The following is a 24,957-nucleotide window of genomic DNA, read 5'->3' on the forward strand; positions in this document are numbered from 1 at the left end:
TATTGGATTGAATTTTTAGGTAGATCCTGCAAACAAAAACTTTTGAAATTGCTAGGTTATTGACCGAACATGTGGTAAACTGGTAATCTCTTACTATCTTGTCCGAGGAACCTTAAGGCCATAAGAGCCCTCAAGGCTTGACCTATTATAGGTTGAGACTGGCATCCACTATCTTTTGCCTCGATTCACCTAATGCGCTCCATGCAAACTTCTACTAAGAAAGTAGCTAATTTAATCGTATTTAAAAGATAATATCTTCCTAAAAAGGTTTTAGACATTCGACTTGTTACATCCCTTTTTGTCATGTCACATCTTTTTATATTTAGTCAAATCAGGCTCCCTAAGAAGAGAATACGATCAAAACTCCATGCCCTCTTTTTTTCATTATTTAAATTTTCTCTTATTTTTAATGAAGAGCTAAAATTTCACTAACAAAGGAGATCGTATAACCTAAAGCATGCTTGACTATCCATTTCCAATTATATAAACTACTTCCACACATTCCAAACCATGAAATGGAAAAATATATTCGTCATTCAAGTTGAACGTAGGTTTAATTAATTTCAACTAATAACCAAACACATTTATAATCAGTAGGATTAATATACAATACAACATACTGGAATGATTAATAACTGAAAGTGATTTAAAGCAAAAACTATGGTTTTTTGCCAATAGAAAAATCAAATTCATCTCATCAAAATCAAAATTTTATACATTATAAAGCTAAAATGAAATAGAAAAGGTAAACAATTATTGAAACAATATTCCACTTAATATGCGATTATGCTTTATATAATTTAAGTATTACTTCCTAATCATGATAATTCCCTTGCCAATAGCAAAAACAGTATATACAGATTGACAAACTCCATGGTATGCTACTTCATAACTAGGCTTTTATCTACATCCAATAAATTACTTATATTAATAGAAGCAGAATGTTTGGGTCGAAACAAAAAGGCCTGCATGGAACATTAGTTGGTGGTCAAACAATTCTCCCAAGTTCCATACTTAGAGCTGAAGCTTCCTCCCCCACTCTGCTGTGCATGCTCAGAAATAACACTGCGAGCACAAACATCCCAAGTCCTTGCTATCTCCCCAAGTGACATAGGTTGTGATAAACTGCGTAAAGATGTGCTAAACTTTGACCTTGCTTTCACTGAAAGATCTTCATTCTCCTTACTGTAAGAATAGAAGGACAGATGCATTAAGAACAGATTTCTCATCAAACATAAGATAAACTATTTAGAAGGGAAAGCAAACATTCCAGAGAGCACTTAAGATTAAAAATACCAAGTCTCACTAGCACATTAGACTTTCATTCATCAGTTCTATATTTACTAAAGGCTAAATTTCTCTTGCCATCTTCCATGCTCGACAATTACACATGGTTTTTAAAGAGGAAAATCAAAGTTTTCAGCAGTAGATGATATTAGAGGCAGAGTTCTTTTCTTACTTCTAAGTTAATCAATTTTTCTTTCCGATACATATCAAACCATAATAAATAAAACATAAACAGGCTTTTAGTCCTTATATATGTTTTACTCTCATTATTACAATGACCCATTTAAGAATTTTATTCCATAAGAGCAAAATAAATTCAGGGTGGAGGGTAAAGGAACGAAAACTACATTAACAAAATTGAATTGATAACATTCAAAACCACTGGCTTAAATAATTGGAAAGGAACCCAGCAAATCATTTCAACAATGTCTTAACCATAACATTTCTGGATTCCGTAAGAGCATGATTTCTATATCTATATATATATATGCAGAAAATGCTCGTTCAATAAATATTAATGCATAAAAAGTTGGTGATTTGAGTAACTTAAAAGCAGAATAGACCAAACAGATTTCTCAATAAAAACATATAGATACTCAACAATACTAAGTAAGAGGTAAATAAGAGGTATATTCAGGCTCAATTTGGCAATGGGGTAATATTGGGAGTAAAAATATTCATAGACGAGTCTTAAATATAATTTTATAAAAAAAAAATCCATGAATTTTCACCTCCATTTTAAACCCTCATCATACCAAACATTTGGTCGGCTTTAAATACTTCACTCAGTCTGATATAATCATACAATTGTTTCATCATAAAATATCTATAACTAGAGTCATGGTGATTTCAGAAGTTTTTTACAGGATATGAATATTTCTCCTTTATGTTGATAAAGCAAAACACCTATGTACCATCATCATTGTTGCTTTGAGAAGAATTCATAATTTGTTTGAGGGCTTTTACTGTCCTCCCAAAATTTAGGGACCAAGGACGGTCCATACTTATCCATTTTATATTATAAAATATTTATTTCATTAAATAATGTGAAATGAACAACTCTGATTTGATCTATGGATAGCATATAGTCCCTAAGTTTTTGTGACCATTGAAATGATTGCCTTCAAAAAGTTGTAAAACAAGGTACCAAAATGTTGCTCATAATCTCACCTGGATTCAACTGGAAATTTGTCTAGGAGTATGGGAGAACAATTAGGATAATTTGCAGGAACCAGCAAATGCAGGGGCTGAATAGGTGACTGTACAGTAAGAAAACACAAATAAGGCTTAACAAAGCAAATAAATAAAGAAAATAAAATAAGAAGACTTAAAATTGTAGTAATTGCTAGATCTCAGAAGTGGGAATCCACCATCTGCGATGAAGCATATTGGGATTTTAAGCTAGGGCTGAGAGCCACAGCAATGAAAGAGCATTTGACAATAATCCCTTCTGCCCCTTCAGCAGCAGCAACAGCAGCTGTTGGATCAACATCTTCATTGCTTATGTCTACTACTGTGTCAATAAGTCGGTGATTAATCTCCCTTATTTCTTCCAAAAGGGCATGATTAACCTACCAAAATATAACTCTTCCATATCAGAAATCATAAGACCAATACAGCAGATAAGTTACACATTAACTAGAGAAAATCCAGAAATTATATGTAGTTTCCTAACAATAATAACTTTGTAAGTCTTTTAAAACTTATTATCTGATTAACCATCATGCTCTAATGAAACACAAACAGATTTTAATAGGTATCCAAATCATCATCATATGATGAATGTAATGGAATGCCCATGTGCTACATCAACAACTTCAATAATATACATGAGTCACTCACACCAACAATAGGTAAATGAGGTGGATAATGGCCTAAGCAAACATGAGACAAACTATTGCTGTACAAGCATTGGGCTAACCACTAAACTTATTTGTGTCATACAATTACTATATTTGTTTATCTTGATTGGATGTTATACTTGTTATTTGACTAATTAGTAATTTCTACATCATTTAGTTGGACGTTATTATTGTTATTTTACTAATTAGTAATTTCTACATCATTTAGTAACATTTGGTAAGATTAGGACTAGGAGTGCATGTTTTGGGAGAAAGTTGGAGTAACATCTACTGAGGAGAAAATGACAAACTAGCCTAAGATGGTTCTGTAATGGGGTAAAAGACTGATAGAGGCTCTAGCAGAAAAATGGATCAAATGAATGGGTAGAGTGAAAGACAAAAATTCGAGTGAAACCATTAGAAATAACAAATTCCAACTTCTAAATGAATTCCAAGTTCTGTGTCCACTGTCTAAATGAGAAAAATGAAATTGCAACTTTGTACACTCTACTAAATTCAATTGACTTTTTTTTTTACTTCAGGTTTTTGTAGTGAGAAAATGTAAAATCACTTACTTGGAACTTTCAGTTGGGCAAGGTAGTATATTAAATAAAAAATGTGCAGAAGTAATGTAGATAACATGTCAACGCATCTATTATCCATGTGTACAGACCTATTTCTAAGTCACACTGTCTAGTCAAGGAACAAAGATAATTGACAGTAAAAGATGTCAATTACAAAATAAAATATAACGGTTAAAAACATATAATTTATTACCTCAATCTTTGGTTTCTTGACACTGGATGTTGCAGTTGACTCCAGATCAGAAGTCTCTGAAGCAGTTAACTGCTTGATACTATCATTCATGCTACCAGGAGATGACACAACATTCAAGGGAATAGCACTGGTGTAACGTTTCATCCTCTTAATTCCATTGGAACCATCTTGTGCAATGAAATTTCTAGCCTGTAGACGACAATTAGTCATGGAAACCAAATCCTCACCAACAGCTGCTCTGGATCCATTACCTGGAGCTGATCCTGCTATTCTATCATTCATGCTGACAACTGAACCAATATCCATGACCGCAGCACTTAATGCTTTACGCGAAATTGATTTCACCTAGAATCATAATTTAGGCATAAATTTGTCAACTACAATTCCAAGCATATAGCAATAGAATAATTAAGGGGACCTTTTCACTCTTTAATTTGTCAAATCCAGATAAAATGCAGGTAAACAACTGATCAAGCTAGCATCAGATAAACTTCTATACTGACCGCATTAATTAGGCGTTCAAGAGGCTGCTCTGTAACAGTTGACTTCCCAGAAGTGGCAGCTAAAGCATTACCATGCGCACCATCAGGACAACTGAATTCTGCCAATAAAGGAGAGGCTGATATCCCAGGAGTCCCAATGGCAAGGGATTGAGCTGGTGCTACTGCACCCCCTGTTTGTTGAAGTCCAATATTTGCAGCATTTGATATTGATGAAACACAAGGAATAGACTTCTCAGACTCTCCTGGCATAGGAGATGGAGCCAGGGGAGGTGAAGGGGTAGGTCCCACAAAGGGTGAATTAGAAGATTGCAGAGGAGTTGTGACTTTTGTTTTAGATGGGAGATGATTTTGTTGGTCAACCTGGGGAGATGAGTGTTGCTGAATCTGAGGAGAGGCAGCCTGAAGGAGTTGGGGTGAAGAAACAGGAAATGCACTCCCTTGTTTCAGCTGCTGATGGGAATATGTTGAGTGTTGACCTGATGTAAGATGCTGCTGAAAGACACCTGACTTAACACCCATTCCTTGTCGCATTTTTATATCATTTATATCATTCATTTGGTGAAGTTGAGGCATTTGATGTGTCTGCAATTGCGAAGATAGCTGTGGCTTTCCTGGATGGTGTAGTTGCTGCTGCTGCTGCAGGAGCTGCCTCTGCATCAGTTGTTGTCGCTGATATTGTTGTTTGAGTTGTTGACTCTGCAGCATCTGCTGTTCCTGCTGATGTTTCAGTTGGTGTTGAAGTGCGCTGGAACCTGACTGAAGGGCATTTGGTTGAATCACATTTGCCCCACCTTGCGATGGTAAGGAATTAATGTTAGTCTGTTGAGCTGTACTAACAGGGTTTTGTTGGAGGGAGTTCATTGGAATCTGTTGAAGGGAGTTCACAGAATTTCCATGAACAGAATCTAAATTAGTTCCAGGTTGCATTGAATTCATCATATTCTGTTGTCCTGTTGATACACCAGACAAAGAATTGTGCTGCATGCTTGCAATATTATTCTGCTGCATGGTTGGTACAGAACCCTGTAAATTTGTTGACTGCAACTGAGAGTTCATTTGATTTTCATGAGAATGTACTTGAGTAACTTGGGATTGTGGCTGTTGCATGGAAGACATGTGAGTTGGGGGATGATGTCCTGCCTGTACTGAATTCATGCCTTTCCTGGGTCTATTTGAATTTATGAGAAGATTTATAATCTGCTTCTCGTATGATCCCAGTTTTTCCTTGAAATTAGGCAAAATGTTGTTCTTGGGAATCTGTAGGAGTGCCATCATACGCTCCAACATCGATTTATATGCCCTCAGCTTATCAATCTGATCTAACTTTGGTTGTTGGGGAAGAGAATCATGCTGATTGAGAAAAGCAGATGTAGGATTAAATAGAGGAAAAGAAAAAACAAATAAATTATGACATTTGCTAAAGTGCCCTAGAAGCCACTGATTAAGATTTTAGAAGAATTCAGTACCCATTGGTAATATTTATCTATGAATAGATCCAGCTGATTACGGAAAATAAATATTAAATGCTTTTAGGATTCCCATGATATTAAATACTTTTGCATAGTAGTTGATATTTTTCATTCTAATTCATGCATCACTAATAAATAAATTATAAGCAATACATATCGTACTTACTGCGCTTCACACAGGCTGCAAATTCTAGTATTTTCCATGACACTTACTATGGAAAAAAGATGCTTTATCAGTAGCATCTGTTAAAGGGTATATTTCTTTAAGATTTGGTAAAATTGATTTCGGAAAAATCAGGATTAAAAAAAATATTGATGAGTTTAAAAGAACTGATTTTATTTGGATGATGGTAAAGTAGAATAACTTTTGAAATGTAAATAGAAATATATTTTATGGATCCCATATATAGAATCATCAACATCAATTATCTCTACAGCAAACTTCCTTTTATACAACATGAAAAAAACTATCAACAAAGCCTACTATTGAACTCAATACTTTTAGCTGGGAAAACATTTTTTGCACATAACAGACAGAAAACTGACAAGTAAAAAAATAATTGTAAATATACCTGATGAAGTTTATTAGCAATTTTTTGATACATTTCATTCATCTCTGGTAAGTAACTTTCTTTCATGGTTTGGAGCTGTAGAGTGAAATCAGCAAATCAAATAATCAAAACATTAGTAACCTTGAGATTTTGCATGGTCTGGATGTCTAGGTTGAAATCAGCAGAATGAAATCAAATAAATATCAGTAACTTGGAGATCTCTCATGTAAAAACATCTATATCACTATTGCATTGACACCAACGAAGATGATAACTAGAAGTTTCTTTTCCCCCCTTTGGCAGGGCCTCATAAATCACAAGTTTCACATTTGTGCTTAAATCAAGATCTCTAAAAAATAACACCAACTTGCACTAGTTCAAATCAATATAGCATCAGATGAATAATTTCAAAGAGTCTTTCTTAATGGCAGGCTGGCAGAAACTAAAAGAGGATAAAAAGGGTAGTGACAAAAGAAATTTCACTCGACATAAAACTAAAACTTGAAAGAGAAAATATCTAAGTATTATTTCTGAATTATGGTACTGCTGCAATTTACAATATGTATAGACTAATTCTAATAAAGCTAATCTGGTTTACAAGGAAACAATAAATGAGCTAATTATGCAACACAACACTTCCCCTCAAGCTAGTGAATGGGATATCTATCATTCCTAATTTGCTAGTGAGTTATTGGAATTGCTTTGTAAGAAGTTTCTTGGTCTATAACTCCTTGATGAATAGTCTATCTTTGTGTGCTTTATCCTATCATAAAGTTGTGTGCAATACTAAATTACTAATGGCTGGCCTGTTATTGCCAAATAAATTTATAGGAGTTTCATATTTTAAGGTCATCAACTATGATCTTTATCCATGATAGCACACAAATCCTTTGTGCCATAGCTTAAACTTTGCCTCAGCATTCAACCTTGCAACAACATTTTGCATTCTGCTTTTCCGCACATTAGAACGAATCATTTCAAAAGATTTAGTACTTTATCAATATTGGGAGAAAAAATGATCAATGATGTTTAGCAAACTAACAAACATCATCACATTAAAAGGACTTGACAAATTCTTTTGAGAACAAAGATAGAAACAACGACTTAAGAAATGGAGGATGCCCACGAGGCTTATGTTGGAGCCTAATTTGAAAAGCATCAGTCTTTTAGCTCATTTGATGATAGGAAGTAGAAAACTTATAATTGGTACCACCTTCAGTGGAAATGATGGGTTACTTCACATTTTAAATATCTAGTAAGTTTGTGAATGGAAATATGATTATTGGAGAGTTGAGAAACATGTAGGACATTATCTAGAAATAGGGAAGTTTGGATTTTAATGTGTGCACAACCAGTGATTGAGGAGTGGTGCTTTTAGCCACAATTGTGGTATGATTACTAAAAAAAGGTTAATAAAAAATGGGACAAGTTTTAGGTCATACATGGTGGCAAACTGGCACCGAAGTTAAGAATTGTTTGAAATAGTATTGAAAGCATTAAAGGATTGAGAAAAAAGCCATTACCAGTGATGGACAAAGAAAAAAAGGTTACCATAAGGGTAAGTGGGTAACTGAGAGTTTTTGAGAGATTTGTCAGACATGATATCATTAGTTTGATAGCTCTACATACAAAAAAGGTTAAACACTAACTCCAAGTTGAAAAGTTACAGCTATTTGGAAGAAGGGTGGACCCATGAGAATCGGTTAGACAAGGTAAGGTCAGATCCATGTAGAGAGCCCAGGCAAGTTGAATAGGACTAATGGCAGGCAGAAAATAATCCTGTGCAGAGAAAGTGTGTGAGGGCACATGGGAGTATGTTGGGCAGTGGTGCTTCTAGATCTGACCCAAAAATGCTTAGTAGATCTTCTAATGGCGATTTCGATTTGATCAGAGCAACTTTGGCAGCAAAAAGTGGCAGTTATGCTCAATGGAATCATTGGGAGAAAAAAAAGGCAGCGAGAGCAAAAAAAATCTTGAAGATGTGGCAGTTAAGAAGGCAGCTTCAATGAATGCATTCTAGGGTTCTGGGATGAGGAAATAGTGTCTCCCAGTTCCAAGATTCAAAGCTCTTATACAAACTTGAAAGAGAAAATATCTGAATATTAATTGATTATAGACTTACAGTACAACTACTAATTATAGTATATATAGAATATTTAACATAGATAGGATTTAAAGGGAAACAAATCTGTCCTAATCTATCCTAATTAAAGAATTTAGGGAAACATCTCTGCAAATAAAAAGAAATAATGGGATCAAAACCCTATGCTAATTATGCAAACCTACAACATTGAATTTGTTGTTGTCAAACAGCAAGAGTATGTATTCTTGTAGTTCACATCTTTCCATATAACTCATTTAAACATTGCACAAAATGCATAGAAGATTTCAGAAATATGGATATTTTTTTTAAAAAAAGTGATTTTTCCACCAAGACTAGAGAAGGGTTCATGATTTTACAATGAATTAAAAATTCTCACAATAAAAACCATCATATAACTTTTTATTTTACATTATGGTTTGCTTGACTAATTTCTGTTGTTCTAGCAAAGCTTCAGTGAGGAAATAAAAGTGATAATAAAAATGGCATTGTACCTTCTGGTATACTTCTTCTTGCCAATCAGCCCCACTTAGTTGTGCAGTCTGTGTTGTAGAATCCAGAGAAGCTACAATAGGTCCGATATGAAACATGCATGAACATACAATGCTAAAAAAATGTGGAAGAGTAATTGCATTTGCTAATAAAGCTACTATTGACTCCCCAAACAATATAATGACAGAGAAACACATAAATGCAAGCACATACTTGCTGATGTTTCTGGAAGAGTTCTTTGAGTCTGATACAACTGCTTCTGTTGATCAAGAACATTTTGTTGTTGAAGTAAGGACCCTGACGCTTGAATTCTTTGCTGCATATCTCTTTGTGAGGGATTTAGCTGCTGCGGCAAACCCAATTGCTGTTGCAACTGTGCAGACTGAGTGTGAATCTGTGGCATTAATTGCTGTTGTGAACCCAGTGGTTGTGACTGCTGTGAATGAGGTAACAACAAATTTGATGTACTTTGTTGTGATTGTTGCTGCATTGGAACCTTTGGTTGTTGCAACATGTGTGCAGAGTGATGACTTGTTTGCATGTCAGCATTGCCAGATTCATGTCCAAGCAAATGTTGCTGCTGTAACCCAGGGCCATTATTTCCCAATTGTTGATGTATATTTGCTGGGTTGTTTTGCTGATTTATTAACTGTTGTCTCTGTTGCAGGTTTGTAAGATTACTCTGTTGTGAGAGCATCCTCTGTGGTTGCTGTATATCACCAACATTGTTCTGTTGCCCAAGCATCTGTGCATGTTGCATGTTTGTTGTATTTGGCTGATGCCCCATAAGTTGTTGTTGCTGTTGTGCAGGTAAGCTTGGCTGTTGAGTGACTGGTATTTGTTGCTGATGTACAATAGAAGTCTGTTGTTGCTGATGCCTGATAACTTGTGAGTGCTGCTGTGGCATGGACTGCATTGACTGTTGAACATTAGTAGACTGTTGATTCTGTGGAATGCTAGATAGAGAAGATGTTTGCATCATGGATGGCTGCATAACAGATGAAGTTTGCATAATGGATTGCTGAGAAGATTGCAACTGATTTGGTTGCAGAAGGTTTTGTTGTTGTTGCTGCATCTGAGATTGAAGCTGCTTCTGCTTCAAACGCTGCTGTTGGTAAAGATATTGCGGTGAATTCTGTGGGGGAACAATCTGCTGCCTTCCTGGCATTTGTCTCTGAGAACCAGGAAACATATTCTGTAAGTTGGAATTTTGGCTAATAGTGCTCCCAACTGAATTTGGCCCAGTTATATTCTGCATGTTGGAGTTCTGGACAATATTTTGGCTGGTAGTCTGGGCTAGACTAGATACAGGTGGAAGGTTAGGTTGAGATGCAACATTGTTTTGAACATTTTGAGATAGAAGCTGCTGATGTGGCTGGAGCTGACTAGACAAAGGAATAGAATGCTGTTGCCCAAGATTATGAACTTGAGACTGCAAAACAAGCCCTATGAAAAAATTTATTTGCCTGGGTGAGAACTGAGAAGTAACCAGAATATTGATTACAGTATACCATCAATATGTTAGGATTTTATATACGGAAAAGGTCAACACAACAATTCAAAAGACAAAGGATCAGGAGACAAATGGAAAGGATAATATGAATGACCAATAAAGTCAAAACTTGATTCACTTAATATATTTCAAGCAAAAGGATATTATATACTCTCAATAGCATCAGCTTAAAAACACGAACAGTTCAGAGAATCAGAATAATTACTAAAAGAACAGAATGACAAAACTTAATCAAATATATAAGGCTAAAGAGTAATTGGCTCCTTTGAACTTTGGGGCATTTCTAAAGTGACACCTTGAAATTTAAAGTCATCCCAATTAGTTCTTAAACTTTAACTACTACTTCAATAGATAACTACTTGTAAGTTCCATTTAATAAAAAAAAAATAAAAAAATTTGATCTAATTTCAATAATTTCCATAACTAAAAGTAGTACAAAATTTGAAAACAAATAAATAATAAATTAATAACTATAATGAGAACATCTTCCACACTGATCGATCCAAATTGTCAAATTAAAGTTAATTTTTACTTTTTTTTGTCAAGTTTTATCTACATGCCTTGAATCCCTACAATTTGTCAAACCTAAAACATCATGTTGTAGCAAAATTTTGTTATAATTACTTGCATTTTTAGCTTCTTGTGTGATCATTGGTATTTGCTGGTACATTCTTCGGCGAAACAAGGTGGCATTGCATGCAAACTGTAGTCACTTTCTGGTATGCTTGAGTTGGAACGCTCTGCTAGGTGGTGTATGGTTATAGAAAGAGAAAGAGGATTTTACTCTCTTTGTGAAGTGGAGAAGCATTGACAAGAAGATGGAGATCCTCCAGCAAGTCAAACAAATTGAGGACCAGACCATATTGGTCTAGATCTTGCTATCAAACTTTGTATGTTGTAATTTTTGCAAGTTAGAAAAATAGAATTTAAATACATTAATAAAGGGCACAAATTACATAGACATGGGGGGCTTCAAATTTGCCACATGTCACCTCTGTTAAGGATTTGATAAAGGATAAACAAAAGAATCTATTAGACCAATGACTGAAGTTTAGGGGATAATTGATTGAGACATCGTTAAAGATTGTAGTAGTACTTTGCAAATGCCCCAAACTTTAGGAGAGCTGAATGCACTGTTCCCAATACTTATACATAAATAATTAGGATTTGACACTTTGGTACCACATCAGAATATAATCACCAAACCAAAGGCTATTAAATGCTAACCTTGATCAGGAGGTTTATTGCTAGGGCCAACTTGATTTGGTGGCATATTGTTAGCCAAGGTGTTTTGGGATTTAGTCTCCATTGTAAGCATCTTCAAAGATATTTTCCGTAGGTAATCAGGCTGAAAAGAGAGAACACCAATGCTGTGTCAAACCATCAATCTTGTATATATTTGCAAAGGTAACAATAAATGAAATGGAGGCTCCTCAATTTTAACAATGAAAGTACCTGGCTTGTTGCAGCAGTATAAATCTTGTCTTCAAACCTTTGAGCAATCTTCCGAAGTTCATGCAATCCATCAGGACCAGAAGCAGGAAGATGTTTTTTTAATGTATCCATTCTACAAAATGAAAAACAACAGTTTCATAATTAGATAATGCAAGGATGGAGATGTTAATAATATCGGCCAATCCTTAAAAGACACAACATGATTAACTGTAAAAAGTTGATGAAATCGAACAACTAGGATTAAATATTCATTTATTAACTTAATTTTTGATAAGCAACAACTGGTAAAAGAACTATTCAAATCACCTCAAGGATACAGTATTGAAATTGAAGCTTACATTTTGTTGACAATTCTTTGGCGTGAATCAGTTGGTAGTTGAGCTCTCCAATCACTTGTATCCATAGTGGGGTTAGTACCTTGATTGGGTCTCCAATTATTGGAATCCATCAAATTCAAATTACCTAAAGCACCTATACAAGAATGTTCAAATCAAATCGGATATAAAGGGGGCACGTATACATACAAGAGACATCATATCTCCATTGTGGCTATGGCTTGCTAGTAACAACTATGAGCAAACAAATGAACTACAAGAATAAAGTTTTGGCATCCTTGCTCCTTCCAATTTCCAAAACCTCTAAAGTTAATCAATAAGAACTGCTATAGATTCAAAAGACATAGGGCACATTTGGAAGAGTTTCCATGGAACTTATTAGCACTTATTTTATCATTAGGTCAAGTGTACAAAAGAGGCTTATAATCTTCCTATTAATTCTTTACCTTATTTCAATACGTTTCACTCACGGTAAAACTTATCAATTAGGCTTATAAAAATAAAGTTATTGAATAAGCGCTTAATTAAATTGTTTGTCCAAATGTGCCCAACCTCAATATTTCCTGAACACAGCAAACTAACCTGGCATCAGTATGATATAAAAATAAGTGGGCAGCTCTTTCTGAACTAGAACCACACAAAACAGACACACAACTCTTTGGTCTATAAAGCTGTAGTTATCACCAGTACTATTTTTTTATTAAGAATCACTGTCCAAACAAAAGACTTGACTATTCAAGGGATCTGAATTTTCCAAGGAAGCTTAGCAAGAAAGACACTTCATATGAAGACTACGAAAGAAAAACTTAATTAAAATACAAATCGGTAGAAATAAGAGACAAAATGAAGACTAAGAAAGAAAAACTTAACTAAAATACAAATCAGTTGAAATAAGAGACGAGACCTTCTTATCCATATTGGAAATGCCAAAGAGACAGCAAGTCATAGGACCCTATAATATATAACAGGAATACTTCTAACTAATGTACCCCAGTACCCTTAAAGGCTCCTTACTTTGAGAAGGTATGGGGAGGGTCATTGTACACAGCTTTTCACTGACATATACAAAGAAGTAGTTTCTGGATTCGAACCTGTGACCAGTCACACAGGGCAACATTACTGCTGCGCTATGGTTTCCCCTCAAAACAGGAATATCTATAAATTATCTATACCGCACCAAACATTAAAGCTGTAATAAATTTTATTCCTAACAGAACTGATTAAAGTTGTTGAAGTGACCATGTGTAGAGTTGACGGATGATTCATGTACGGTGTGGAAACAATTGCATCACCAGTTACAACTTACAAACTAGGCTGAAAACCTAGAGCTTAAAATTGATACAAAGACAACTCAAAAACCAAGAATAGCACAACGGTATCTCATTTCTCATGGCAAATATTGATTTTCATCAGGAAAAAAAATCCCTTCAAAGATCAAATTGACTCAGTTAAAAACTAACTGTCAAAATTTGTTGATTCTTCATGTTATATTATAATAATAAAGTTGTTATCATCTCAAGTAACTAAACTCTAGAACAAACAACAAAAGGCCTAACTTCTATCTGTTCTCCTCTACTCCAATTTTCTTTATTTTTTTCCTTAATCAATTCATCAAACCTCGGCTTCTTCCTCATAATCTATCACACTCAATGCCATTTCCATGCAGATTCTCCGTTTATTTTCAAAAACACATGCATCAGGCAATTCAACACTGGTCAGAAATTTCGATTCCATCATCATTCACAAACACTATAATTTCCGTCGAAAAATATCGAGTTTCAGATACAAAAACCTTACACAGAGCGAGGCCTTCAATCAAAATCAGCGATAATCAAAGAGAGAGAGTTCTATTAATTCACAGAATCGAATCGAATAAACCAGAGACAGAAACGAGAGAAATTAAAAACACGAAAACAGAGAGACGGTACCGTCATAAGCGATGATCGACGACGGGCGAAGGCGAGAGCGAGGACTCGTCCGGCGAAGCCTGCTCCGAATCGGAGCTTTCAGAGTAGTGAGGCTTTCTCCGCCAAATTCACGTCCCAAAGTTAATTGTGAAATCAATCTTCACACTAAATACACTCAAATAGCAGAATCTAAATATTTATTAGAGAGGGCTTGTCCAATGCTAACCTTCAGGGTTCAGAGATTAACACTGCTCTTAGCGAAATCAAACCTAGGCAATTGTCCAAAATTATCTCTGGATAGATATTATCGATGAGTCTGATTCTTATAATGTTAAGGAAATAATTAAATTAATTCTAAAGTAATTTCAATTCATTTGCCCGGCCGTTACCGTGAAGAAGAATAGTTTTAATCCGAAGCGCTACTACATCACGCTATCTCGTTTGACTTTTTCCTAAAGAATCACCGTTTCGTAAGGGCGAAAAGTATCCAAATCTTAAATTAAAGTAAATAATAAGAGTGTAACTCTCATATTATTTTATTGCTTAATTCTTTTCTTTTATATTTTCTTTCCTAAACAAACACACTGTTAGTTAAGCATACGGTGACATCATCTAATTTTGTACTTTTTTTTACTCGTTTTTTATTTTTTTAATACTTTTCTTTCACTTTATTTCTTACTTATTTTTACTCTTTTTTATTTATTTTTATTTTCATCTATTCTATTTCTTTTCTCTCTATCAAACAAAACCTAAAATTATCAAATAGTTTTATTAATTTAATGGACATGCACTCTAAGCTTAAATATTTTTATATTATTAATTAATTAAAAATCATTTTTTAATATTTAAAATAATTATTATAAAAATTAACAAACTCATTATAGTACATAATTTAATGGTAATTTAGTTTAGAATAGGCTCACAACATAAATACTACATTAATAGGATATATATATATATATATATATAATTAAATATATGCCATAATAATAGTAAAAGTATTGCTTAAATAAATTGTTTATCTTAAATTTGTGAGTCCTATATTGTTACATAGATTTAAAAACTTTATACAAAAAATTTATTCTAATGTCAAAATTGTGAGAGTGTGTGACAGTCGCATTAAATTTTCTAATTGAAAAATGATTCTTTAATTGGTAAGAATGAATTAAGCAATGTTATGCCAAGTCATTTGCTCCAATGGTAAAAACTTGTTAAACAAGGTTGCTTAATTTTAAACAACTTATAAAACTCCCACGTTAGAGATATTTTTAGTAATATTAAGGAGGAATGTTATTATACTCAAGTTGGTTATTGACTTGGTTGGAGTATTGGTCAATGGGCCAGAGATTGACAAGTGAGTCATCAGTTGATCTTCATGACTCGTTCTATATTAAAAAATCTAAAGAATTTCATAACATGTACACTTAAGATTTAAATTTTAATAAAATTTAACATATTTAGAAGCATAGTTATGAACTTGTTTAAAATTTTAAGCATATAACATTTTTTTCCTTCAGAATTCAGTATAAATTAAGTTAGAATTTAAAATATATACATCTTTTGTACAATGACAAAAACTTTATCTTCTCAAATTTCAAAGATACAATTATACTTGATAAAAAGAATAAGTAAATCTACAAACAACACAAATATAAGGTATAAATTGAATTTTCTAATATGAGTGATATTGTTCAACCATAAAAAAAAAATGCAAGACTCATCGAGTCATCGGTTCCAGACCCGGTTCACACCAAGTCGAACCGAGTCATATGCATACTCGATTTAGTAGGTGACTTGACCTGATTAGGTATCATATTTTTGGGCCAATGGATTTACCCAATCAGTCTGAGCCAAGTCCAATGACTATGCTAAGGAGTCTAGATTTGTTAGTTAAACATGATATGTGAATGATTGTAAATCTCGTGATATATGTCAATCTTTGATTTTTACAAATAAGAATATATATTATTAAATAATAACAAGAATAATTTTTAAAAGGGAAAAACAATAATTTTCTTTGTGTTAATATACCGATCATGTAAGTTAATGTTTGTTATAGATTCACTAATGGCATTAACGGCCTGGATATAAAGGAATATATAAGTTTGTTGTTGCATAAGGCATGGAGTTATGATAGGATCGAGTTAATGATGCTTGTGTTCTTATTCTTAGGCTATAGCAATCCATATATATATATATATATATATATATATATATATATATATATATATATATGAAATGAATGAATTATGTGATATCACAATGATTTCTTGGAACATCAGGGTTGCTAATTAATTAAATATTAACAGAGCTAAAAGATATTTGTGAGATATGGTCAGAAAATATTCTCATACTTTTCTGCTCATAATGGAAATCCATGCCCAATATATGAATAAAAAAACACTTTCGGAAAGTAGCTGGGGTACACTCTTGTTCGTATTGTGGAGCCAATTGGGCATTTGAGAGATCTTTGGGTGCTTATAAGGAGTGATAATATTAATCAGTTTCTTTGTCACCTTTGTTTTTTTTAATCAGCAAAAAAATTATATATTACCGGTACCAAAGGTACCATCCTTCAATTCCATAAAAAGATCCGTATTGGTTAATTAATATTGCTTCCCGTGATTGAATAGTAATACTTATTAACCAGTAGTTTAAATTAAAACAATTCCCATAAAAAAATCTCTTTACTCTACCACAGTTTTGCAGATAAGCACACCCTCACCAATATTTCATAGCCCACTTTGTTTCTAAATTATCCACTTTCATGCACGGACGCTTCCACAATTCAATTGCTGGAAATACTCGAAGATTGACTTTGCACATGAATAGCTTTTAGTTCCTTATGCAATCACTGGGACAGACAAACCATTGATCGCATGAACAATCGAATCCTCCTGTATCCAAGCTTTTTAACCACGTTCAAATATGAAATTGTGCTTCTTGAATGAACTTTTGCTTGTCAAAGTTAGAACCCTTCAAAATGATATTGTTCCTAGCTTTCCATAGTGACCACACAACACCAATACAAACACAAATCCATCTCTCACTCACTTTTTTCCTCTCATTTATAAGAACATATATGTTGAAAAAATGTTCCCTAATAGATATGGGAAACACACCTTACACACCACACCACTCATAACACAATTGCCACACTTTCAAAGCATGACTACACTAAAATAAGAAATATAGTCAGGATTCCTCTTCCCTTTTACAAAAGGGACAAAGCCAAGCTCCTCCACATTTCTTTTTAAAATCCATCAGTAGATTAATATATATACATATATTACTTTTGTTAAAAATATAACAATTGTTGTGCCTTGCTTTAGTGGTGGGTGAGTGCTGGCTTTGTAGGTGCTAGTCCTGTGTTGGAACCTGGATTGACTCTACTATTTCCTTTTTTTTTTATAAGATTTTAGTTAGCAACCCATACACGAAGCAAACCTTTCTGTTCCATGAAACACCAATGGAGAATTGCAAATTGAATATATGTAATATGTTGTCAGCAAAACGAACCTCTACTAGATTTAGATGCCAAATCATTAACACCAAAGGACACTTATTTTAATCTTGTTTACTAATAACGCTTCTTCTTTCCCCTTTCGTAGTATTTTAGGGTTTATACAGTAATTATATATATATATATATATATATATATATATATATATATATATATTTTTGCTGAATTCAATAATTATAATGATCTATTCCTCGTGTTTGAACTTTGGTAATAAGATGTGGATCAACTGTAGTAAAAAAAAAATGCAAATAGAGTATTACGAATCTAACATCTTAAATCTTTTATCACACAACTTTTTTTTTATATTTTGTGCAAAAACAATTTAATTATAAATAATCTTGGTTTAATATCGTATCCAAAAAGAATCCAACGATCCAAACTTTTTCCACACCATATTTGTTTTTGATACGTGTTAATTAAGTAAGGATAAAAATTTTCGACAATGATTCTTTATGAGTTTAAAAATACTGTAAAAAATTGTGGAGCCGTCAGATCCATTAGATTTTAAACAAACGGTTGAAAATTTTTACCTTTTTGTTTTTTCATTTTGTTGTCTTTCCCAAATTAACCCTATCCCTAACCCCTTCCCTCCTCCACCTGGAAATTGCAAACAACACCCCACCTCCTCCGACAGCACTCAACAATGGAAACTAAATTTCAACACTTAAAAACCAGCCAACAAACAACACAAAACACCACTTAACAACATCACCACCACTACTTTCTTTTCCACAACCCTCCTCCAAACCTCAGCGCCACCGGAGCCACCATCGACAAGGACCCCGATGTCAGAGTCGCCACTCCTTCGCATTGCCACTCCAGACCTCGAGACGTCTCCGGCACCGATAGCCAACGACTGCGACACCACAACAACGTCATTGAAGGAAACCACCGCAACGTACCGGGAACCCCACCACTAACCAACACCGCAAACCATTGCAAGCCATTAGCTGCAGTGACGACAACAACGACAACAAGTCTAGCTGTTTCTCAGACAACAACGACAACGTGTCTGCTTCTCAATTTTTTGACAATATAATAATCCATCCACTTCAAACACCCGCACTCTGCTTCTGCTTTTGCTTCGTTCCACCATTTCCCAGCTTTTTTCAAGTTTCAATTTCAATTTCAAAACCCACTCATTACGTGTGACTAGCGTCTAGGCCTATGAGGTGATGTCGCCGAGCTATGTTGATTCTGCACGCTATAACAAAAATCCCAACCAAATATCATTTTTTGTGTTTCCATTTCAACCTCGGTTGATTTTTGCGTCTCCATTCGAGTTGCATGTTCAACAACCTAACCATACTCCCGCATTTTCATTCCCCATTGTACAAAGGGTTTGTACCTGTGTTGATTCAAGAAGCTCACCTTACTTGGTAAGGGTTTTTCTATCTATAGTCTCATGCTCTATTTTATAGATAGATTAATGACGTTTTATCTATGGTTAATAATCTTCTTTTTCAATTTCTGAGTTTTTTCTATCTTATTGTGCTTCTATTTGCACTAACCTCAGCTCATTTTTGCATTTTCATTCTCCGTTGCAAGAACCTTCTGCACGTGTGAAAAATCAACAACGTCACCTCACTTCTTAAGTGTGTTTCTATCTATAGATTCATGGTCTATTTTATATTTACATTAATGAATTTTTAAAGACGGTTTAACAACCATGTTTTTGATATTTTTTAAATTTTGCAATTGGTGTTAAAAGTTTAATGGTCGCTGATAAGGATTTAAGTTTGTTATTTTCTATCCTTATTGTAATGTTGTGGTTCTATTTATAATAATTGTCATTTGTGTAGCATTATGCAGTGCTCTGTTTTATCTGGATAATGCTATACAAGTCTTTTGACATTTTGTTTGAATGATATTGTGTTATTTTATTTGTTTCGGGCTGATTTATGAGTTGCAAGTTATGTGTTTGATTTAATGTCCAAATGAACTTTGAAATGTTTTAGTTGATCTAATGCCTAAGTTTATTATAAAACAGGAACTTTGAAAAGAAAATTGCACATGATTAGTTCAATCAAATAAATTTTTTTCTCAAGCTTTCAGATGATTGACTTTCATTCACAATGCATCATTGCATGCTTGTTGATTAAGGGAAAAAAATTTAGACCTAGGCCCCGAAGACTCAACCTTTATATATGATATTGTTGAAGTAGGGAGATTACCATGTTTTAAGCGAGAAGATGGCGAAATTCAATACGCCTTTTATATTATTCGTTTAACTGTGTGTTTGCAATTATCGAACCTCGAAAATCGTCATGGATTGTGCTATGAGTGCTCAAGCAATTCTAAGATACAAGTGTGTCCAAGTTAAGATAATTCGATGGTGGTTATTATTTATTATATTTCAATTTTACAATTTGAAAATTAACGTTTGATTACTTAAAATTAATTGTGTTGCCCCTTGAGATTTTGATTAATATATATTTAGTGGTGGGTTGGACTCTCATGCCTATAAACTTTTAACACTAGCAAATCATGGTCCAATCATAATGTATAGATATCATTATACATCTTTTCCCAATTAATCTTCTTCAAACATGGAGATCCATATGTAAAACTATCATGACTTTTTCATTTAAGAAACATCACTCCTTGAAAATAGTCTATTGAATATTTTAGATGACTTCTATTTATGAATTGAACTTTGGAGGTGTAGAATTTTTTCACGGCATCATCTTTATATGCAATGCTCAATTCTGATCATTTCTTCATAGCATTTTCTTTTGCATCTAAAACTTGTGTTCATAACGTTAATCCAACCACACACATGGTAGTAAATCAAATCAATAATGTTGATACTCATTTATGAGTTAGTTTCTTTTTTTTGAAAAAATGGGTAGAGCTTGGGAGCAATTTTTGATACTCTTATATGGCTTTAGGCAATTAAACCACTGCTCCAGTTGTATTCTTAATCTTTAGTTTTTCATGCTTTTCTCAGTGACAACAAGGATGTATTGGATGAAACGACTACAATGAATCTTTTAGAAAGGTAATAGTTGATTCTTGATATGTGCATGTTTTTTGGTTGGACATTAATTCTTGGTGCATACCTGTTTTCTTCAATTTTATTAATAAAGTTCTACTAGTTTGTCTATATGAAATTCTCTTAATCACATTTGATTACTTAAAAGTTAATAAAGACTATCAATGTAGATCCATGTGAGTTTATAGATATTTTTTGCATGCAAAATTAATTTAGGTTTCTTATCTTGATCTTTTAGATAATTCGACTGCTCTTGGAAGATGACTCTTCATCAAAGAATAACAATTTAGAGTACCAATCAATTAATAAAGAGTTTCATTCTTTCCTCAGTGACAACAAAGATGTATTGGATGAAACAACTATAATGAAGCTTTTAGAGAGGTAGTAGTTGCTTCTTGATATGCCTCCTGCATGTTTTTTGGCTGGACATTAGTTCTTGGTGCATACCTATTTTCTTCAAATTTACTTATAAAGTTTTGGTAGTTTGTGTATATGAAATTCTCTCAAGCACATTTGATTACTTAAAAGTTAATAAAGACTGCCAATGAAGATCCATGTGAGTTTATAGATATTTTTTGCACGTAAATTAATTTGGGTTTCCTATCTAGATCTTTTAGATAAATCGATTGCTCTTAGAAGATGACTTTGCATCAAAGAATAGTAGTTTAGAGGACCAATCAATTATTAGAGAGTTTCGTGTTTTTCTCAGTGACAACAAGGATGTATTGGATGAAGCAACTACAATTAAGCTTTTGGAAAGGTAGTGGTTGATTCTTGATATGTTTGTTACATGTTTTTTGGTTGAACATTAATTCTTGGTGCATACCTGTTTTCTTCAATTTTATTTATAAAGTTGGTAGTTTGTGTATATGAAATTCTCTCGAGAACATGTTATTTCTTTTACGCAATTAAATTCAACATAAGATGCAGAAAAGTAAGGATGTGCTTTGAGGATAAAGTGGAGGGTCCAAATCAATGTTTGTTAGTGTTGATTAGTTAGTAGTTTTTTTAGATTTTTAGAATTTATTTATCATAATAAATTATTCAAGAGGAAACTTCTATCTATCTATCTACTACCTCTAATAAAGAAAGAGTAGTGACATCCACTTGTCAACCTTTGGGGAAAAAAATTCCGCTTATTCCTTACCCAAATCTGTGACCATTATTTTTTTTTACATCAGTATCACCCAATGAAATGGCTCAAATCAAAATGTCTGAGAGAAGCTTCTCTCCTCACGCCACTTCTTTTATCTTTCTTTTTACCTAAAACCCATTGTGATGTGAGAAAAAACCTATTCTCCATCTAGAACCTTCTTTTTTCTTTCATCATATTTATGAACTACTCAACATGTCTCTGCCTGCAAAAAATTGTGTCTTTGTTCTTCTCCATTGGCTCAATCTTTGACAAAGTTGAACATTGTGTAGGTATGCATCGGTTATCTCTTTTTTTAACCTTCACATCTTTGATTTATGATTTTCTGCAAGTTGAATGTCAATAGTTAATCATATTTTTGCATTTAGTAATCAAACCTCAGCTGCTGGTGGCTTGTCTTCTCGACCTATTTGACAGAAAATGCAAACTTGTAAGAAAGTTCTTTTTTAAACATATGATTTTGAATCTTTGACATCTGATATTCGCCTTCTTTCCTTCTCCTTCTCGTTGAAAAAACGCGAGACTTTGTTGTGGTAACGGTTACTCATAAGCTAAAGTTTTAGAATTTCACTTGGAATTTGAGATTTTTATCAGATTTACCTAGTCAACAAAATGTGATATTTATATTTTGTTTCAAAATATGCAGCAAACGGTTTGTCGACCCTCTCTACAAAATCGCTTTGTCGACCCTCTCTACAAGGGTCAATAAATCCTTGTCATACGACTTGAATCTGGTGGGATCAGATTGCCAATAGAACGGGAAGTGTGGCTCCCCGTCTTTGTTGAAAATCAATGGCATTCCATCAATCACGACATCAGTAGCTAGGACCCTAAAGAAATGGTCCTTGAAACGGTGAAAGACATTCGAGTCAAACTCGAACAACTTCTTGGACACACTATTCAAGGAGACCCATCCAATCTTGCCAGACAATTTTATTTGGAAGAAAAACAAGAAGACCAAAACACTTGGTTGGACATTGAAGAAAGGACACAAAATCTCAAAGGCTCGCACCATTACCCAACTGTTTGGGTGAAGCTGAGAAGAGGCCACATTCAAGTGCTCCAGCAGAGCACACTAAAAGGCAGTTAAGGGCAAAATAATGCCCACGGCCTCAAACAAACATCTATACATAAAGAAGACGGGTGGATGACTAGGCGCTGCCCTAAAAAATGGGAAGTCATCACTCTCGCTAGCCTGAACGACCAGCTTATAGGAGCCCTTAGGGTTCGTCAGCTTCACTGGCATTGAAGCGCAATGATACTCGTCGTCGAGGTCAAACAAGACTTATACTTCAACATGTTATGCCTCACTTACTCATAGCCAGCAACGGTCGGGGTGGAAGACAATGACCCGACACTCACACTAGGTTGTACGCGGGGAGGTGACCTCACATCTTCGTTTCCGCAAGCTTTCCTCGTACCCCCAGAAGTAGAAGGAGGGAGGATCACAGTAACCAGGACTGGCTCCCCGACAACAGCAGAAGGTCGCACACGCCTGCTGCAGCAGATAGTCGTTACGTGTTGTCTTCAATGTACTCTCCAATGGTTAGAAAAGACAAAGTTGTCAAATCTGATGACTTACCTTACCTGACACGTCCATCACGAACAACTTGACAAAAGTAGCCTGAACAACATATGTCTAGGCTTGAGGGCTTGGCAAGCCACATCGACCTGTAACTCTCACATTCGTCAAGGCTACCACGCCCGACACTGAACAACACTCGTCCAAACTTAAGGGCTTGACAAACTCGTCACCCTTTGCTTGTCAAGATTACTACCCTAGACATAAGACAAATTCCCTCGACACAGGACAATTTACTTCGACACTGGACAATTTACTTCGACACTGGACAACCTCTTTCACCCGCAAGCCGACTCAGAGCTTGGGGGGCTTATGTACTGTCTAGGGCCCACAAAATCTATGTGGCATCCCATGTGGAACCCGAAGACACGTGTCCACCCTCTACATCAGCCCTGCTACAAGAGCCTAGACGCTTGACCCTTAGCAGCCAGCTCCCCAACAAACAGGTTATCTTTAACCTAACTAATATTCAAATATATTTGAATATCATATCTATTGTCAGGTATTAATTTATCTATAAGCCTACACATTATTTATAAGGTATGATTATCTTCTGCCTTTATCTATATTTCAAATATTTATCTCTAACATTATCTTTAAGCTCCCGATTATTATCTATAAACCAAGAATTATTGACAAGGCTACCATAGCCCCTATAAACAAAGATCAACACCCTCGCTCAACTACGATAAATATAGGTTCCATCAAGCCCATTTACACGACTTGCTCACACACTCAACACACGACAACAAGCATGTGAATCCCTTCTCTCTTTTGCTCTTACGAGCCTCATTACAACATATACTTTCTTTTCTTTCCTTACACATATTCTTACTTGAGTGTCAGAGTCTTTTGTTTTGCAGGTCCCCCCTCCTGTCAAAGGCACCTTTCCAAGCCAACGTGTGAAGTTCGGGATCCCACTTAACTACGTCCACCCTAACGTGTCATGGTTCCAGATTTTGGTAAGAACATCATTAAAGCTAAATAGAAAGTGTTATTTTATAAAACATATTATATATTTCAATTATATTAGTTTTGGTTCTCATTAAATAAGTTCTACACAGTAACAATTGTACTATGTAAGTATCTATGGTAACTATTATTATTATCAATATTCATTTTCTCTCTTTTATATTTGTTTATTATTGTCATCGAAAATCAGTGACGAGGATAAAGACGATGTTAGGGAACAAGAATAAAAAATAAAATACAATATTGTGGTGTTTCATTGTCATGTTTATCTTAACCATAATTTATACATTTTTTTTTAAAAATAATTATATATAAACATAAGATTAAATACTTTTTATTTTTTGGGTTTAATTTTTTTTTCTAAATTTTAAAAATATACTTTTATTTGTTCTCATATTTTTATTAAATCACTTATCATATGACATTACCAAGGTGATGCTTCAAATTAGTCTTACAATTATTTTTCAGTATATTTATCATGAATGCATTTTAATATGTTAG

General features: G+C 34.2%; 1 protein-coding gene and 1 long non-coding RNA gene across 5 annotated transcripts; one reads left to right on the forward strand and one right to left on the reverse strand.

Moving 5' to 3' along the window:
* Nucleotides 1-767: 767 nt before the first annotated feature.
* LOC100805336 (mediator of RNA polymerase II transcription subunit 15a) lies at nt 768-14,612 on the reverse strand. 3 transcript variants are annotated; one of them, XM_003533026.5, is made up of 12 exons: nt 14,253-14,610; nt 12,328-12,451; nt 11,990-12,101; nt 11,762-11,882; nt 9,235-10,467; nt 9,024-9,094; nt 6,450-6,524; nt 4,409-5,758; nt 3,906-4,250; nt 2,658-2,858; nt 2,458-2,546; nt 768-1,185 (listed from the first exon to the last, which is right to left on the reverse strand). In XM_003533026.5, the coding sequence occupies exons 2-12, from the start codon at nt 12,435-12,437 to the stop codon at nt 978-980; spliced, it is 3,915 nt and encodes a 1,304-aa protein (XP_003533074.1). In that variant the 5' UTR covers nt 12,438-12,451; nt 14,253-14,610; the 3' UTR covers nt 768-977. The 3 variants fall into 3 exon arrangements, with proteins under 3 accessions (XP_003533074.1, XP_006585624.1, XP_014634636.1); XM_006585561.4 differs by having other exon boundaries at nt 12,328-12,460; nt 14,253-14,609; XM_014779150.3 differs by lacking the exon at nt 2,658-2,858 and having other exon boundaries at nt 12,328-12,460; nt 14,253-14,612.
* A 3,256-nt stretch (nt 14,613-17,868) lies between these two features.
* On the forward strand, nt 17,869-24,576 carry LOC106799642 (uncharacterized). Of its 2 annotated transcripts, XR_005892619.1 has the most exons (4): nt 17,869-19,133; nt 20,705-20,755; nt 20,988-21,130; nt 24,348-24,576. It is a non-coding gene; the product is annotated as an uncharacterized lncRNA (long non-coding RNA). The 2 variants fall into 2 exon arrangements; XR_001389331.2 differs by lacking the exon at nt 24,348-24,576 and having other exon boundaries at nt 17,872-19,133; nt 20,988-24,337.
* Nucleotides 24,577-24,957: the final 381 nt, after the last annotated feature.

The sequence above is a fragment of the Glycine max genome, chromosome 8 (genome assembly GCF_000004515.6).
Source record: "Glycine max cultivar Williams 82 chromosome 8, Glycine_max_v4.0, whole genome shotgun sequence".
Taxonomy (NCBI): domain Eukaryota; kingdom Viridiplantae; phylum Streptophyta; class Magnoliopsida; order Fabales; family Fabaceae; genus Glycine; species Glycine max.

Excerpts from the sequence above, each read along its gene's own strand:
- LOC100805336 (XM_003533026.5), bottom strand. The coding sequence starts at position 12,437 with ATGGATTCCAATAATTGGAGACCCAATCAAGGTACTAACCCCACTATG. Across the intron at positions 2,547-2,657 it reads AATATGCTTCATCGCAGATG|TCACCTATTCAGCCCCTGCA; the intron begins GTGGATTCCCAC and ends CTTACTGTACAG. Across the intron at positions 1,186-2,457 it reads AAATTTCCAGTTGAATCCAG|TAAGGAGAATGAAGATCTTT; the intron begins GTGAGATTATGA and ends CTATTCTTACAG.